Source organism: Lepidochelys kempii, chromosome 2 (assembly GCF_965140265.1).
Source record: "Lepidochelys kempii isolate rLepKem1 chromosome 2, rLepKem1.hap2, whole genome shotgun sequence".
Classification (NCBI taxonomy): Eukaryota; Metazoa; Chordata; order Testudines; family Cheloniidae; genus Lepidochelys; species Lepidochelys kempii.
This window is the reverse complement of record NC_133257.1, coordinates 43,293,981-43,312,185: the sequence shown is the minus strand read 5'-3', so window position 1 is coordinate 43,312,185 and position 18,205 is coordinate 43,293,981. Positions and strand designations below refer to the sequence as shown.

The window sequence follows — 18,205 nt, the reverse complement described above, 5'->3', positions numbered from 1 at the left end:
CATCCTGGACATTGAATAAGGTATCCTGAGGGAAAAAATAGTATGCGACCATGTCATTAGACTATAGAGTAATATATATGCACAACGGCCCTAATTAAAGTTGCATGGGAAACCTTAGTTCTGGCATTTCCTAATTTTTGAGTGCTTGACTTTGCAACCCTAACATTCTTTAATATAGGGGTTTTATGTATTTCTATATAAATGTCATGGGAATTCGATAAGATAGGAATTGCTCACCTCCTAGGGTTGCCAGGAGGCTGGTTTTTGACTGTGCCACTAAAAGTCCTGTTGGCTGTAGTGCCAGTGGGCCAGGCAGCCTCCATGCCTGCCTCCGTGCAGCTCCTGAGAAATGGCTAGCATGCCCCTCTGGCGCATAGGCAGAGAAGTGGCTGGGGGTCTCAGGGCGCTGCCCCCACCTGCAGCCATGGGCCGGGAACTGCAGCCAAGGGGAGCTGCGGAGGCATCATCTGCAGGCAGGGGAGGTGTGTAGAGCCCTCTGGCCCCCCATCTGCCTAGGAGTCATAAGGACATACTACTGCTTCCCAGGAGCCGCCTAATGTCAGCGTCGCCCAGAGCCTGCGCCCCAAGCCCCCTCCTGTGCCCCAACCCTCTGCCCTAGCTCTGAACCTCCTCCTGCACCCCCTCCCACACCCAACCCCCTGCCCTAGCCCTGAACCCTTTCCTGCACTCTGAACCCTGTGGCCCCCAGCCCAGAGACCCCTCCTGCACCCCAGAGCCCTCACCCCCTCCCACACCGCAAGTGTCTGCCTGGTGCAAATGAGCAAGTGAGAGGGTGGGGGAAAGCAAGTGATGGAGGGAGGGGGTGGGGGGCCTCAGAGAAGGGGCAGGGCAAGGGCGTTTAGTTTTCTGCAATTAGAAGTTGGCAACCCTACCTACCACTGAAAATACCTGCACTGGAATATTGCCAGGTCCTGGGAGCTAACATTTCACTCCTGTGAAAGGTTGAATAATTATTTAATGTGTTTAAAAGTGTTACAAAGGGTAAATATTTTAGAAGAGGAAATAAGAGTAATGTACTGCTAAATTAATATAAGCAAAGGTCAAAACAGTTTTAATGCCCTTACATTAGGGGTTTGCATGGATTTGTGTAGATCAATTTTTTAAATCAATTTAAACTGCTCCACTTGTCTAGTACAAACAAAGCCTGAGGTTATGGAATGGAAAAGTGCATTTTATTTTATAAACATCACTACTGCCCATGAAAATCTTCCTTCTTTGCATCCATATTCTTGAGGTCTGACCGATGAGTGAGAGGTTTTACCTTAGCATCAAGATCCGATTCATGCATTCATCTTTTGATACAGAAAGTAAAATGCTCAGATACACAATTTCACAAGCAGAAATTTTGGGCTTCTCATTATAGGAAACAAAAAGGGTGAAGCACAAACAAACATTCTTACCATGGCCTGGTGCATAAGGCACTAGATGGGCTTTAGGAGACCAGAGTTCTGTTCTCTGCTCTGTCACTACCCAGCTCTGTGACTTTGAGCCAGTTGTTTCACCTCCATTTCCTCTCCCACTCTTTGTCTTGGTTTATTTAAATGGCCTCCTCTGCAAAGAGCTTACAGTGCTTTAGGATGTTGAACCAGTACCTAGCCAAAAATGGCACCCTGCTTTTAGTGGGTGCATAGTGCTAATGTACTACAAATAATAAATACGTTTGGCTTATTGTCTATATGCTTTGCTATAATCACCCCCTGCATCCTACTGCTACCTTTCTGCCAAGCTTTCACAAAAGCAGGCCTGCCAGTAAGATGAAACAGGTGGAGAGCTGCTTGCTTACAGCTGCAATGACATTTCCATGCATCCGATGAAGTGAGCTGTAGCTCACGAAAGCTTATGCTCAAATAAATTTGTTAGTCTCTATGGTGCCACAAGTACTCTTTTTCTTTTTGCGAATACAGACTAACACGGCTGCTACTCTGAAACATTTCCAAAGTCATTCATTAGTCAGTGCCCCAGCTCGAGGGAAAGACAGCAGGGCTGTGGCAATGTGTTCAATGGCCTTCAATCATCCTGAAATTGTCCCACAACCAAGCCATTTGCTATACTAATGCAGGTGCCCTCTATATTTGCTGTTTCTGGTTGTTGAGCTATGGCCCTGCATTTGTTCTAAAGCAGGGGTGGCCAACCTGTGGCTCTGGAGCCACATGCGGCTCTTCAGAAGTTAATATGCAGCTCCTTGTATAGTAGGGTTACCATACATCCATATTTTCCCTGACATGTCCAGTTTTTTAGTTCTTAAATCGCCGTCTGGGAGAAATTTTAAAATATCTAAAAACATCCGGGAAAACAGGGAGGTATGGTAACCCTAGATGGGAGCTGCTAGAGCTGCGGAGCGGGGCTTGCAGGCACCGGCAGCACCCAGAGAGCCCTCCACCCCCCACCACCCGACCTGACAAGCCAGAGGGATCTGCCGGGGGCCAGGTGGGGAGTCCTGGCAGTACTTACCTGGGGCGGCTCCCGGGAAGCATCCGGCAGGTCCCTCTGGCTCCTAGGGTAGGGTCTGGTTGGGGGCGGAGAGCTCTCTGCCAGCTGCCGGTGCCTGCAAGCCCTGCCCCCGACCCGACCCTACCCTAGGAGCCAGAGGGACCTGCCAGATGCTTCCTGGGAGCCGCCCCAGAAGCACCGCCGAGACTCCCTACCTTGAAGAGACAAGTGGTGAGAGAGCCAGTGGGCCGGGGGGGAGGAGGAGGCAAGTGGCGAGCCAGCGGGGGTTCTTGGGGCAGGCTTGGGGGTTTCTGGCAGGGGAGTGAGGAGGTGAGTGGCAGGCGGGAGGAGGCGAGCAGTGGGTGGGGGACCGAGGAGGGATGCAGCAACCCAGTGGCGGGCCAGGGGATGAGGAGGGGGTGCGGTGGCAGGGCTGAGTTGGAAGGGGGCGGGACCTGGGGTGAGTGGGGGCAGAGAGTGGGAGGAGCAGGGGTGGACTGTGGGCAGGCCTGACAGCATCCCAAGGTGGAGTGTCCTCTTTTTTGAATGGTCAGATATGGTAATCCTATTGTATAGGCACCAACTCCTGGACTGGAGCTACAGGCGCTAACTTTCCAATGTGCCAGGAACTGCTCAGCCCCTGGCTCTGCCACAGGCCCTGCCCCCACTCCATCCCTTCCTGCCCCCTCCCCTGAGCTTGCTATGCCCTTGCTCATAGCACCCCTCCAGAGCTTCCCACAGACCATGAAACAGCTGACTGGGAAGTGGGGGAAGGGCTGAGCTGCAAGGCTGCCAGTGGGTGGGAACTGATGGGGGCTGCAGATATATTACTGTGGCTCTTTGGCAAAGTACATTGGTAAATGCTGGCTCCGTCTCAGGTTTAGGTTGGCCACCCCTGTTCTAAAGCTTCCCCACTCCCTCCCTCCCGCCCAAGCCTGAGGGCTAGAAAGTTACTGGTGGACGAATGAAGAGTCTCATGTCGACTGCCGATGGATCGATCTCACAGCGTCGGTCCCCGCCATAGTGTAGACCTGCCCTGAGAGAGCTGAGGGGGCGGACCCCCAGCTGCTCCCCCAGGGGCCAGAAATGCTGAATGGGGCGGAGCCTCCCCCGCGAGGAGCCTGAGCGGCGGCCATCTTGGTACGTCAGGCTCCTTCGGCTGGGGGCGGGGCAACCAGTGCGGGTTCCGAGCCTGAGGGGTGGGGCCGGGGGTCGCCGCGGCCAGAGCGGAGGCCGCGAACAGGCGGGGGAGCCGCGAGGCGCGTTCACCTCTCCCCGCAGGTGTCACCGCGCCGCCGCGGGGCTGAGCCGAGCCAGCACCATGAGCGCCGAAGCCGCTGACCGGGAAGCGGCCACTTCCAGCCGGCCTTGCACCCCGCCGCAGACCTCCTGGTTCGAGTTCCTGCTGGAGGAGGCGCTGCTGGAGGCGCACCTGCAGAAGCCCTGCCCTGGTTAGTACCGGCGGGTGCTGCGGGGCCGGTTGCCGGCCTGGGGCGGTCTATGCCTTGGGAGCCGCTGCCGGCGGGGGTTGCTCTGCGTCTCACGTGAAGTGACGGGGGCGGCCGTTGGGCGCGCGGGAGCTGAGCTCCGGCGGGCGCGCCCCTGCTGGCTAGCTGGCGCGTGGGAGCGAGCGGCGGCTCGTGCCCCGCTGTGACGCGCTGGCTAGAGAACGGCTGACGCGGCCTCAGGGCCTCTGACCTTAGCTAGTCTGCGGGCTTCGCTCTCCAGGGCTGATGGTCTGGCGTCATTTTTGAACTACTAGACTTGTTCTGTTAAGGTGGCTCGTGGCAGAGCAGATCCTTCATAATTTGATGGGTCCTTCCTGTCCCACTATCCCAGTCTCGCTGTTCAGCATATCCATACATGACATGGAAAAAGGGGTTTGGTAAACAGCGAGGTGGCGAAGTTTGCAGACCCTACAAATTGCTTAGGATAGTTAAGGCTATAGCTTAACTGTAAAAAGTGACAGAGGGATCCCACAAAACTGGGTGACTGGGCAACAAAATGGTAAGTGGTGTTTAGTGTTGATAAATGCAAAGTTATGCACATTGGAAAACATACTGTACGTATAAAATTATAGGGTCTAAGTTAGCTGTTACTTCTCAAGGAAGAGATCTTGGAGTCATTGTGACTCATTCCCTGAAAACATCTGCTCAATGTACAACAGCCATCAGAAAAGTTATTACAATGTTCGGAACCCTAGGAAAGGGACAGGTAAGACTGAAAATATTAATAATACTACTACGTGTGTCCATGTTACATCCACTTCTTGAATACAGCTTGCAGTTCTGGTCATTCCATCTCAAAAAAGATCATTAGAATTGGAAAAGGTACAGGAAAGGACAATAAAAATGACTACTAAGAGTATGGAACAGCTACTATATGAGGAGTGAGTTAAAAAGACTGGAACATGTCAGTTTGGAAAAGAGATGACTAAGCAGGGGATATGACAGAGGTCTATAAAATCATGAATGGTGTGGAGAAGGTGAATAAGGAAGTGTTAATTAATCCTTTACATAATAACACAAGAACCTGGGTCACCCCATGAAATTAATAGGTAGTGGGCTTAAAACAAACATAAGGAAGTGTTTCACACTATGCATTGTCCACCCATGGAACTTGTTGCCAGGGGATGTTGTGAAGGTGACAAATGTAACCGGGTTAAAAAAAGAATTGGTTAAGTTCACAGAGGATTGGTCCATGAATGGCATGCTCTGGGTGTCCCTAGCCTCTGACTGCCAGAACCTGGGACTTGACAACAGGGGATGGATCACTTGATAATTGCACTGTTCTGTTCATGTCTTTTAAAGCACCGGGCACTGGCCACAGTCGGAAGAGAGGATACTGGGCTACGAGGACCATTGGTCTGACCCAGTATGGCCGTTTTTATGTTCTGTTGCTCCTATGAGTGCATCCAGTCTCCACCATTTCTTGTCTTCCTTTTTACAGCCTTCCTCTTTCTCTCAAGCCTGTCTAACCCTTCATCTCAGTGTGAAAATGCACAAACTAACCTAAGCGAGTGCATTTGTTATGTTTCTTTCTATCCCTTTCCTATATTGTCTGATGTCTCATTTTGTCTGTATTTGTCTAATACTTACAGCATAAAGTCCCTGCTACTAGTTTAGTTTCATAAAGTGCCATACACGTTCAAGGTAATGAACAAATGATAAATAATGTTAAAATACAGCAAGAAGCCTCCCTGTTACAAGGCATGTTTAGGAGCAGACAACATGTTGGTCCTAGATCAATTTTGGGATGACTGCCAGCAAGGCTTTCAGGATATAGGATTGCCATCTATTGTGATTCAACTGGATAGGCAATCTTATGGCCCAGTGGTTGCAATGAGCTCAGCTGCAGGAGGCAAAAGGATATAATTGCTACTTCTGGAAGTATTTTGACATCATACTGAAGACTAGCTGCGTATGCTGTCTAGGTAGAAAATAGAAGTTTTGGATACTGTTTGTTTGCTAAAACCTGAAAAAATGTATTCACGTTCTTTTGTTACTTATTAAAATATTGCTGTTCTGAGGATATCACCATAATATGCTCACACACAAAAAATCATATTTTTCATCCTCACATTTTAAAGCCTTCCATAGCATTGCCTCTGTTTACATCTTGTTGGTCACCTGCTGCTTCTATTCAGGCTCTGTTTTCTGCTCATTGCTTTCCTCCATTCTCCTTTTATTTGTCTTTCTCAAGCACTTACATACTTTACTTTTCTTACATCAGGAATATCTTTCATGAGCCCATATGCTGTGCTGTTTGTCTCTGTCAGATTCCTCCTTAAAGCCCACCTTTTCCTACAGTCTCTCAGCTGACCCATGTAGTGAAAATGGTGGTAAGCAAAATTAATATTGTTAACCTTAGCCTACCTACCACATAACCACCTTTTATGCAGTCCTATCTCTCCTCTGCCTGTCTGTCCACCCCCTTGCCTGATGGTATTTCTTTAGCAACACGTTTGTCATTCACCACTTAGGGACAGAACTTGCAAATGTTACAGGATGTAATGCTTACTGCCAGTGACTACAGAGGGATTACTCATAATAAGAAAGTTTTTTTTAGGATCAAGACCTTTGCAGTCCACATGAGTTAGTCATTATGTCTGCAAATATCTATTTAAAGACGCATGCACACCTGTGGTGTTATATGCAGTTACTAAATAATATTAACACATAATTGAGCATAACTGAGAAAATAAATCTTCAGTGCAAACTGACTTGTGGTAATGAAAAAGGTTTTAAAAGAATAACCAAAACTGCTGTTCTAAAATTTATTACCCAGTATTCTAACACCTAAGGCAATGTCTAAACAGCGCACCTTACAACAGTGGGGCTGTGCTGCTGCAGCCTTGCCATTGTAAGGTGTGCTGTGTGGTTGCTCTTTATCACCAGGAGAGAGAGCTCTCCTGGCGACAAAATAAAACCACCTCCAACGAGGGGCAGTAGCTTCGTTGATGGGAGCGTGGCTTCCGCCAACAAAGCACTGTCCACACCAGTGCTCTTTGTCACTAAAACTTTTGTCATTCAGGAGGGTGTTTTTTCACACCCCTGAGCAACAGAAGTTGTAGCAATGAAAGTGCCAGTGTAGACAGCATAAATTAGAAGGGTTTTTTTATTTTTTTTGTTTAATGTTTCATTTAACGATACTTCATTTCACAGTTTTCCTTTTTGTTTGGTCCTTTACACAGCAATAGGACAAGAATTTTTTTTGTGAACAAAAAATTTCATAGTAAAACCACAAAAATTGTCAGAGGGAGTTAGGCAGGTTTGTACCTGAAATTTCTTTTAACTCAAAAGCTTGTTAGTTTCAAGAAATTAAGTTGAATGCCCTTCTAAATGTACTGTGCTGGCATGGAATCAGGACTTCTGAGATACTGTTATTAACTATGAAAATTTTACCTCATTCAAGTGAGAATCTGACTAAAATTATAAAGTGAAACTACCATTTATTTGTATTCTTGTAGCACCAACGGCCCTGAACATGGCTGAAGTCCCATTATCTTCGCAAAAGACTAAATATGACAGGCACAATCTACATTTTTAACTTAGATCTCACAGTATTAATCCACAATTTTTTTGTGTCTAAGTTAACAGTGTTTGCCTGTATTTTACAAAATACAGGAAAAGGTTAACTTGCAATTTTTTAATACTAAAAGCAGTCAAAGCTGCAGGAAAGATTAGTGTTCAGTTCAATACTGCTTTCCCTGATTTGAACTCCATAACACAGAATTAGGGCTGTCAAACGATTTAAAAAAAAGAATGCAATTAATCACGCTGTTAATAATAGAATACCATTTTTGTAAATATTTTTGCCAATATTTTTGGTTTGGGGGGGGTGTGTGGGTGTGTGTGTTGGGGGGGAAGTGTGTGCGGGAAGCGCTGTCTCTTTAAGCAAAGCACTCAGGAGCCTGAATTCTTTTTCAGCCAGCAGCACCCACTCCTGAGCCATCCTCAACAGACAGGGTGTCCCCCTACCACTCCCCGTGTACCTGGTTGCTGTTGAGGTCAGATCGGGGAGCAGGGGGAGCTTAACTTCAGCCTCCTCGCCTCCCCCTCTGCTTGGCAGATGGAAGGAAGGCTCCCTGTTCAGAGCAACTTGGCCAGGTGTGGCTCCATTGGGGCAGGGTGGGGAGGAGGTAGGAGCAGGAGTGGAGCAGGGCGGCAGAAGGAGAGGCATCCCTGCCCCAGCATGCAGCGGTGCCCCCCTGTCCATGGCACCATGGGTAGTGGCCCCCCTCACCCAGCCAGTGTCTCCCTCCACGCCTTGATGCTGGAGTCCCATCTCCAGAGGTGTGCGATTAACGCTCATTTTTTTAAAAAAAAAATGTGTTATTCGCATGCCTTAACTGTGATAAATTGACAATTCTAAAAAAAAAAAATTGCATACCTCTAAATAGCATGTGGAAAAGCAGAAGTGGAAACAGATTATTTCCAGCAAAATTCCAAGTTATCCATGAGGGAAAAGTCTGTTTTCTTGGCATGTTAATTCCAGTGAGGCTGTACTGGAAAAGATCCTCCAAGGTCTCTGAAGAAGACTGAAATATTTATTATTATTTTTGTTGTTGTTCTAGACTATTAATGTCAGTCTACAACAATTAGTAATTTTATTGAAGACCTTTAAGAAATTTAAATGAATAGGCAGCGGATTTAAAGTAAACAAAAGGAAGTACTTCTTCACACAACACACAGTCAACCTGTTGAACTTGTTGCCAGGAGATGTTATGAAGGCCAAAAGTATAATTGGTTCAAAAAAGAATTAGATAAATTCATGGGGGATAGGTCCATCAGTAGCTATTAGCCAAGATGCTCAGGGATGCAGCTGCATGCTCTTGAGTGTCCATAAGCCTCTGACTACCAGAAGCAGGGACTGGATGACAGGGGGTGAATCACTTGATAATTGCCCTGTTCTGTTCATTCCCTTTAAAGCATTTGGTATTGGCTACTGTCAGAAAACAGGGTACTGGGCTAGATGGAACCAGTGGTCTGTCCCAGAAAAGCAGTTCCTATGGTCTTACATTCAGCCCTGCTCAAAATCAGGTTTTAACCTTTCTATTTGCCAGACTCTTTACTCTCAGCTAATAGTTGATGTGCTCAAGACACGTATAATATGGGAATGCTTTCTGTGGTTGGTGGTGGTTGAAATTTAGTAACAGTAGTGCACAACAGTGAAAATAAGTACGAAGAATATTTGGGTGCCATGATAAAATCATAATTTAACCTAAGTTTATTTTATTAAGAATTTGGCTAAATTCAGTGTAAAAACTCACGATATTCTTTTGAGGTTAGAATCTCTGTCAAGCAAAAAAGATGATGGTATAAATGCCAAGAAAATTTTCTGCTCAATATTCATGGTTGTAATTTTATTTCAATATGACATGTTTTGTTTCTGTGCCTAAAAATGAAGTTAAAAATGTGTGGTGTTTTTTTTTTTTCTTCCTGTTTATAGATCCTCCACCTGTTCAGTTGATTGTCCAGTTTTTAGAGCAGGCTTCTAAGCCATCAGTGAATGAGCAGAACCAGGTCCAGCCTCCACCTGATAACAAGAGAAACCGCATTTTAAAACTTCTTGCTCTTAAAGTTGCTGCACACTTAAAGTGGGATTTGGATGTACTAGAGAAAAGGTATTGCTTATACATTTCAGGCTGAAAATCTTAAACTACAGTGTGGCCCAAGTTCCGTTTTTTAACAAGATGAAAATCGATCCTATTCTGTATTCCAAATGAGGCATTTCAAAAGAAAGTTTTTGGTGTGGGATGGAAGAAGGAATTTAACAGTTCAGTCAACTATAATAGTTCAAAGAAAAGGAGTACTTGTGGCACCTTAGAGACTAACCAATTTATTTGAGCATGAGCTTTCGTGAGCTACAGCTCACTTCATCGGATGCATACCGTGGAAACTGCAGCAGACTTTATATACGCACAGAGATCATAAAACAATACCTCCTCCCACCCCACTGTCCTGCTGTAATAGCTTATCTAAACTGATCATCAAGTTGGGCCATTTCCAGCACAGATCCAGGTTTTCTCACCCTCCACCCCCCCACACACAAACTCACTCTCCTGCTGGTAATAACCCATCCAAAGTGACAACTCTCTACACAATGTGCATGATAATCAAGGTGGGCCATTTCCTGCACAAATCCAGGTTCTCTCACCCCCCTCCAAAAAACACACACACAAACTCACTATCCTGCTGGTAATAGCTCATCCAAAGTGACCACTCTCCCTCCAATGTGCATGATAATCAAGGTGGGCCATTTCCAGCACAAATCCAGGTTTTCTCACCCCCCCCACCCCCATACACACACAAACTCACTCTCCTGGAGGTATTGTTTTATGATCTCTGTGTGTATATAAAGTCTGCTGCAGTTTCCACGGTATGCATCCGATGAAGTGAGCTGTAGCTCACGAAAGCTCATGCTCAAATAAATTGGTTAGTCTCTAAGGTGCCACAAGTACTCCTTTTCTTTTTGCGAATACAGACTAACACGGCTGTTACTCTGAAACCTATAATAGTTCAGTCTGTTTATAAGTAGGTAAAATAAGTCATAGAATCATAGAATATCAGGGTTGGAAGGGACCCCAGAAGGTCATCTAGTCCAACCCCCTGCTCAAAGCAGGACCAATTCCCAGTTAAATCATCCCAGCCAGGGCTTTGTCAAGCCTGACCTTAAAAACCTCTAAGGAAGGAGATTCTACCACCTCCCTAGGTAACGCATTCCAGTGTTTCACCACCCTCTTAGTGAAAAAGTTTTTCCTAATATCCAATCTAAACCTCCCCCACTGCAACTTGAGACCATTACTCCTCGTTCTGTCATCTGCTACCATTGAGAACAGTCTAGAGCCATCCTCTTTGGAACCCCCTTTCAGGTAGTTGAAAGCAGCTATCAAATCCCCCCTCATTCTTCTCTTCTGCAGGCTAAACAATCCCAGCTCCCTCAGCCTCTCCTCATAACTCATGTGTTCCAGTCCCCTAATCATTTTTGTTGCCCTTCGCTGGACTCTCTCCAATTTATCCACATCCTTCTTGAAGTGTGGGGCCCAAAACTGGACACAGTACTCCAGATGAGGCCTCACCAATGTCGAATAGAGGGGAACGATCACGTCCCTCGATCTGCTCGCTATGCCCCTACTTATACATCCCAAAATGCCATTGGCCTTCTTGGCAACAAGGGCACACTGCTGACTCATATCCAGCTTCTCGTCCACTGTCACCCCTAGGTCCTTTTCTGCAGAACTGCTGCCTAGCCATTCGGTCCCTAGTCTGTAGCTGTGCATTGGGTTCTTCCGTCCTAAGTGCAGGACCCTGCACTTATCCTTATTGAACCTCATCAGATTCCTTTTGGCCCAATCTTCCAATTGGTCTAGGTCCTTCTGTATCCTATCCCTCCCCTCCAGCGTATCTACCACTCCTCCCAGTTTAGTATCATCCGCAAGTCATTGCTTCACATTCATGCATTCTTTATTCATTCATCACACAAATAGGGGGATGACTACCAAGGTAGCCCAGGATGGGTGGTGGAGGAGGGAAGGAAAATGCCGCACAGCACTTTAAAAGTTTACAACTTCAAAATTTATGGAATGCCAGCCTTCTTTTTTTTGGGCAATCCTCTGTGGTGGAGTGGCTGGTTGGCCGGTGGCGCCCCCCCCCCCCCCCCCCCCCCCGGCCGCATTCTTGGGCGTCTGGGTGTGGAGGCTATGGAACTTGGGGAGGAGGGCAGTTGGTTACACAGGGGCCGTAGTGGCAGTCTGTGTGCTCCAGCTGCCTTTGCTGCAGCTCAACCATACACTGGAGCATACTGGTTTGATCCTCCAGCAGCCTCAGCATTGAATCCTGCCTCCTCTCATCATGTTGCCGCCACATTTGAGCTTCAGCCCTCTCTTCAGCCGCCACTTACTCTCTTCAGCCCACCACCTCTCCTCCCGGTCATTTTGTGCTTTCCTGCACTCTGACATTATTTGCCTCCACGCATTCGTCTGTGCTCTGTCAGTGTGGGAGGACAGCATGAGCTCAGAGAACATTTCATCATGAGTGCGTTTTTTTTTTTTTTGTTTTTTTCTTTCTAATCTTCACTAGCCTCTGGGAAGGAGAAGATCCTGTGCTCATTGAAACACATGCAGCTGCTGGAGGGAAAAAAAAAAAGGGACAGCGGTATTTAAAAAGACACATTTTATAAAACAGTGGCTACAGTCTTTCAGGGTAAACCTTGCTGTTAACATTACATACATAGCACATTTGCTTTCGTTACAAGGTCGCATTTTGCCTCCCCCCACCGCGTGGCTACCCCCTCCCCATGGCTAACAGCGGGGAACGTTTCTGTTCAGCCATAGGCAAACAGCCCAGTAGGAACGGGCTGCTCTGAGTGTCCCCTGAAGAAAAGCACCCTATTTCAACCAGGTGACCATGAATGATATCTCACTCTCCTGAGGATAACACAGAGAGATAAAGAACGGATGTTGTTTGAATGCCAGCAAACATACACTGCAATGCTTTGTTGTACAGTGATTCCCGAGTACGTGTTCCTGGCCTGGAGTGGTAAAGTGTCCTACCATGAAGGACGCAATAAGGCTGCCCTCCCCAGAAACCTTTTGCAAAGGCTTTGGGAGTACATCCAGGAGAGCCGCGAATGCCAGGGCAAATTAATCCTTTCACATGGTTGCTTTTAAACCATGTATAGTATTTTAAAAGGTACACTCACCGGAGGTCCCTTCTCCGCCTGCCGGGTCCAGGAGGCAGCCTTGGGTGGATTCGGGGGGTACTGGCTCCAGATCCAGGGTGAGAAACAGTTCCTGGTTGTCGGGAAAACCGGTTTCTCCGCTTGCTTGCTGTGAGCTATCTACAACATCATCATCTTCTTCTTCTTCGTCCCCAAAACTTGCTTCTGTGTTGCCTCCATCTCCATTAAAGGAGTCAAACAACACGGCTGGGGTAGTGGTGGCTGAACCCCCCTAAAATGGCATGCAGCTCATCATAGAAGCGGCATGTTTGGGGCTCTGACCCGGAGCGGCCGTTAGCCTCTCTGGTTTTCTGGTAGGCTTGCCTCAGCTCCTTAAGTTTCACCTGGCAGTGCTTCGGGTCCCTGTTATGGCCTCTGTCCTTCATGCCCTGGGAGATTTTTGACAAAGGTTTTGGCATTTCGAAAACTGGAACGGAGTTCTGATAGCACGGATTCCTCTCCCCAAACAGCGATCAGATCCCGTACCTCCCGTTCGGTCCATGCTGGAGCTCTTTTGCGATTCTGGGACTCCATCATGGTCACCTGCCGCTTGCCACGCTGGCCAAACAGGAAACGAGATTCATAAGTTCGCAGTTCTTTTCCTGTCTACCTGGCCAGTGCATCTGAGTTGAGTGCGCTGTCCAGAGCGGTCACAATGAAGCACTCTGGGATAGCTCCCGGAGGCCAATACCATCAAATTGTGTCCACAGTACCCCAAATTTGATCCAGCAAGGCCGATTTAAGCGCTAATCCACTTGTCAGGGGTGGAGTAAGGAAATCAATTTTAAGAGCCCTTTAAGTCGAAATAAAGGGCTTCATCGTGTGGACGGGTGCAGGTTTACATTGATTTAACGCTGCTAAATTCGACCTAAAGTCCTAGTGTAGACCAGGGCTAGTTCTGTCTTACCTAAATATACTAGAAGTAGGACTTCTGTGTGAAATGTACAATCCTCTTTTTCTTGTTTTTTAGCTTGTCTGTTCCTGTATTGAATATGTTGCTGAATGAACTACTATGCATTAGCAAAGTTCCTCCAGGAACTAAACATGTAGATGTGGACCTGTCCAGTTTACCTCCAACCACTGCAATGGCTATACTGCTCTACAATAGATGGTAAACGAACTCTCTCCTTTGAGCTATTTTCATAGGTCAAATACAGAAAGAAAAGTGAATTAATCGTATTTAAATTTAATATTGGTTCTAAATTAGGCTGTTCAGAGAAGTGTTGAACTTCTGTCTTTAATGGGCATTGCTAGGGGTGGGTGTATGTGCATGCACAAAAGGACACATGTTTTAGTTTGCTAACCGTTTAAATTTAATTTGTTTACTTCTCTGTATTTAGATAAGATGGTGTGCCACCTCAACATGACATATAAATCTCAAACTAAATGTATAGTGTCAATAATCTTCTTCTTTCATACTTTTGAAGTCACCTGGATGAGTGCAACAAGTGACTGGTCAGAAGAGGCCTTAGAAAGAAAATATGCTGTGATGTAACAGAATATTGAACATAGATGTTTGTAGTGTGGTGGCTACTGAATTATATGTCTTAAATACCCTTATTGCAGAGAATGTGTACAAGTTGTAAGGTTTTCTAAAATATAATCTAAATTCAGGGGTATTTTTAGCATGTATTGTGCTCTGCATATCACATGTTAATGAAAAAAGAAAAGGAGTACTTGTGGCACCTTAGAGACTAACAAATTTATTAGAGCATAAGCTTTCGTGAGCTATGGCTCACTTCATGGGATGCATTCAGTGGAAAATACAGTGGGGAGATTTATATACATAGAGAACGTGAAACAGTGGGTGTTACCATACACACTGTAACAAGAGAGTGATCACTTAAGGTGAGCTATTACCAGCAGGAGAGCTGGGGGAACCTTTTGTAGTGATAATCAAGGTAGGCCATTTCCAGCAGTTGACAAGAACATCTGAGGAACAGTGGGAGGTGGAGGGGGGGGGAATAAACATGGGGAAATAGTTTTACTTTGTGTAATGACCCATCCACTCTCAGTCTCTATTCAAGCCTAAGTTAATTGTATCCAGTTTGCAAATTAATTCCAATTCAGCAGTCTCTCGTTGGAGTCTGTTTTTGAAGTTTTTTTGTTGAAGAATTGCAACTTTTAGGTCTATAATCGAGTGACCAAAGAGATTGAAGTGTTCTCCAACTGGTTTTTGAATGTTATAATTCTTGACGTCTGAGTTGTGTCCATTTATTCTTTTACTTAGAGACTGTCCAGTTTGACCAATGTACATGGCAGAGGGGCATTGCTGGCACATGGCATCTATCACATTGGTAGATGTGCAGGTGAACGAGCCTCTGATAGTGTGGCTGATGTGATTAGGCCCTATGATGGTGTCCTCTGAATAGATATGTGGACACAGTTGACAATGGGCTTTGTTGCAAGGATAGGTTCCTGGGTTAGTGGTTCTGTTGTGTGGTTGCTGGTGAGTATTTGCTTCAGGTTGAGGGGCTGTCTGTAAGCAAGGACTGGCCTGTCTCCCAAGATCTGAGAGAGTGATGGGTTGTCCTTCAGGATAGGTTGTAGATCCTTAATGATGCATTGGAGAGGTTTAGTTGGGAGCTGAAGGTGATGGCTAGTGGCGTTCTGTTATTATCTTTGTTGGGCCTGTTCTGTAGTAGGTGACTTCTGGGTACTCTCCTGGCTTTGTCAATCTGTTTCTTCACTTCAGCAGGTGGGTATTGTAGTTGTAAGAATGCTTGATAGAGATCTTGTAGGTGTTTGTCTTGGTCTGAGGCCACCATCATAGGGCCTAATCACACCAGCATATTCTCCCCCTTCACCCCCCCACCGTTCCTCAGATGTTCTTGTCAACTGCTGGAAATGTCCCACCTTGATTATCACTACAAAAGGTCCCCCCCTCCCCCGCCCTCCTGCCGGTAATAGCTCGCCTTAAGTGATCACTCTCATTACAGTGTGTATGGTAACACCCATTGTTTCATGTTCTCTATGTATATAAATCTCCCCACTGTATTTTCCACTGAATGCATCCGATGAAGTGAGCTATAGCTCACGAAAGCTTATGCTCAAATAAATTTGTTAGTCTCTAAGGTGCCACAAGTACTCCTTTTCTTTTTGCGAATACAGACTAACATGGCTGCTACTCTGAAACATGTTAATGAGAATAACAAACGATTCTGTGCTTAAATTTTTGTTTTCACTTTTTTTCCCATATAGGGCCATTAGGACCATTGTCCAAAGTAGTTTTCCTGTAAAACAAGTGAAACCTGGTCCACCTCAGTTAAGTGTGTAAGTCAGCAAATGTTCTTCAGAATGTTATTGACATCACATTTTTTGAGCATTGTATAGTTCAGAAGCTGAATTTTCAGTTTGGCCATTCCACATTACTAGCCTATAGAAGATTAAAATTATGAATTAGTGTATTCTTGAAAAACATATAAAATGAATGTATTCAGAATAAATCTTAAAAATATATTTGTCTGTCTAAATATGTTCCAGTTGTATATGATTTTTTGTAGCCTGACAGAGAACTTGGAAAATCATGGAGGAAAGGGAGGCAGGTGTTCTTCACTGTGACTAGTAGGCTTAGGCCTCAGTCTAGTCTGTGTTTGGTAAATTTTTAAGTCTCTGGCTTTACTTATACCAGGCTGGCTAAATGAGTCGGGTCATACTGTTCCAGACTGTCAGACTGAGAATCCACTGAGCTATTGGATTATTAATCTGCAATAATAAAGCTTTTTTTTTTCATTAGCTCACAGGTTATTTCATTAGATATTTGGTATACTTAAATATAAAAATCCAAATTGTTTTGAGCAAAATATATAGGGTTTTTTAAAAACTGCCTCTTGGATTGACTTTTTTTACACTGTAAATCGCATTGCCAAAATACTATGTCAGCTTTGTAGTCAGGAAGTCTGTTTATGAAAAGCAGTTATGTATTTCTGTAAAACAGAGGACAGATTTTAACTTTAGAGGCATAGCATACTTTGCCGTTTATTAAGAAAAATCCTCATTATATGCATTAGATTTTTTTTTTTAAAACCTCCTATGTCTGTCTCTGAGACTAAACTGATCATTTAATGGGAAGATTCTCTATGGAGAGATCAGTTAAAATACCCAAAAGTTTTAAAACAGCAGTTCATCAGTTCCTGCAAAAGCATATTTATTAACTGTGAAGCCCAAAAGTACTGTAGGTATTTAAGGGATTGGGCTACAATTCTAATTAACATAGTTGTTGGTTTGTCCTGTAATTAGGATTGTGACTTGCCACCTAAAAATCTTTTTTTTTTTTCTTCAGAATGAATCAGATACAACAGGAAAAGGAACTTACAGAAAATATTTTAAAAGTGGTGAGTGTTTTCCCTTTTATTTTTGTGTAGGTTTCAGACATACATGTGAGTGTACCAAAGGGTTTAACTACTAGAGGTGCAATGTAATATATATATATATATATATATATTGCATCCGTAGTATTTTAACTTCAGTCTTTTACAGGATATCATGTTGGTTAATAAACTTTTTCACTTATTTGTATATCTGGGTTTTTCTGTTTATCTCTGGATAATGTAAAAAAATTTGCTTTGTGTAGTGAAAACGTTCTTTATGGCAGTCTTTTTTTTGTGTGTGTGTTCTCACAAATTGAGTAGACATAGGTGGGGGTATAGTCATATGACAGTGATAATTACGTGACAGAATGCTTATGCTTTGAAATTGAATGGCAGCAAAAAGGAAAATAGATATATGTACCTACTTTAAGTTCTGGGTTCTTTTTTAGAATTCATCACTCACATTCTTCATATATCTAGCTCTCAACTATAAGTCCAGTGATGCATAATGTGTTCTACTTTTTGTGGGGAGTAGAAAGATAGGAAGAATACTCTCCAAATTTGTGATAGTTGACATAGTTGAATTTATTGTTATGAAAACGTTTTTAAAAGAAAATGAAAACATTGCATTACTATGTTGAACTAATTTATTCTGTGGTTTGTTTCCACTATTTTTCATGACTTTTTTTTTTCAGATAGACAAACTGTACAATTTTTATTTACTGAGATAATTATGTATCCAGTGCTGAAAATGTAAATAATTTTGAATAGGAAATTAAAATAATTCTCCTGTCCTATTCAAGCCTTCTGATAAGTCTCACCGATTTTTAATTCTTCAGGAAACCTTATTCTCAAAGATCCTATGTGAAAATTTGCCAAAAATTGAGATTTGTAAAAACAAAATATCTCAGAATTTAGGTCCCCAAAAGGCTATCTTACTTTTTCTTTTTTTTTTAAAAAATTCAAATGGAAACTGTTTATTTTTAATAAGTGAAACATTCAGATGAGGTGTCTACAGTCCAACCATTGTAACTTGCTAATGCACTGGAAACTGACTAAAATAAGGAAGTAAAGCTGACAAAAAGAAATTGTCAAGTTTTTCTACTGTACAAATGGAACAAAATATAAAAAATTAAATGGAATAGATGGTGACAAGTAGGGCTCCAACCCTGCATTCAATGAGTGCCAAAAACTCTCATTGACTTTGTGGGAATTTTGGATGC

At 44.4% G+C, this 18,205-nt stretch overlaps 1 protein-coding gene across 5 annotated transcripts in view; it reads left to right on the top strand.

The window, feature by feature from the left end:
* The first annotated feature begins 3,625 nt into the window (after positions 1-3,625).
* The window catches only part of INTS8 (integrator complex subunit 8), a 72,119-nt gene continuing 57,539 nt past the window's right edge, over positions 3,626-18,205 (top strand). For 3 of the 5 annotated variants that reach the window (XM_073330538.1, XM_073330537.1, XM_073330536.1), the window contains exons 1-5: positions 3,627-3,902; positions 9,403-9,577; positions 13,643-13,783; positions 15,874-15,945; positions 16,955-17,006. In XM_073330538.1, coding sequence (XP_073186639.1) covers positions 3,773-3,902; positions 9,403-9,577; positions 13,643-13,783; positions 15,874-15,945; positions 16,955-17,006 — 570 coding nt within the window. In that variant the 5' untranslated portion in view covers positions 3,627-3,772. Of the gene's footprint in view, positions 3,903-9,402; positions 9,578-13,642; positions 13,784-15,873; positions 15,946-16,954; positions 17,007-18,205 lie in introns of all 5 variants that reach the window. The other 2 variants (XM_073330539.1, XM_073330535.1) reach the window with 1 other exon arrangement.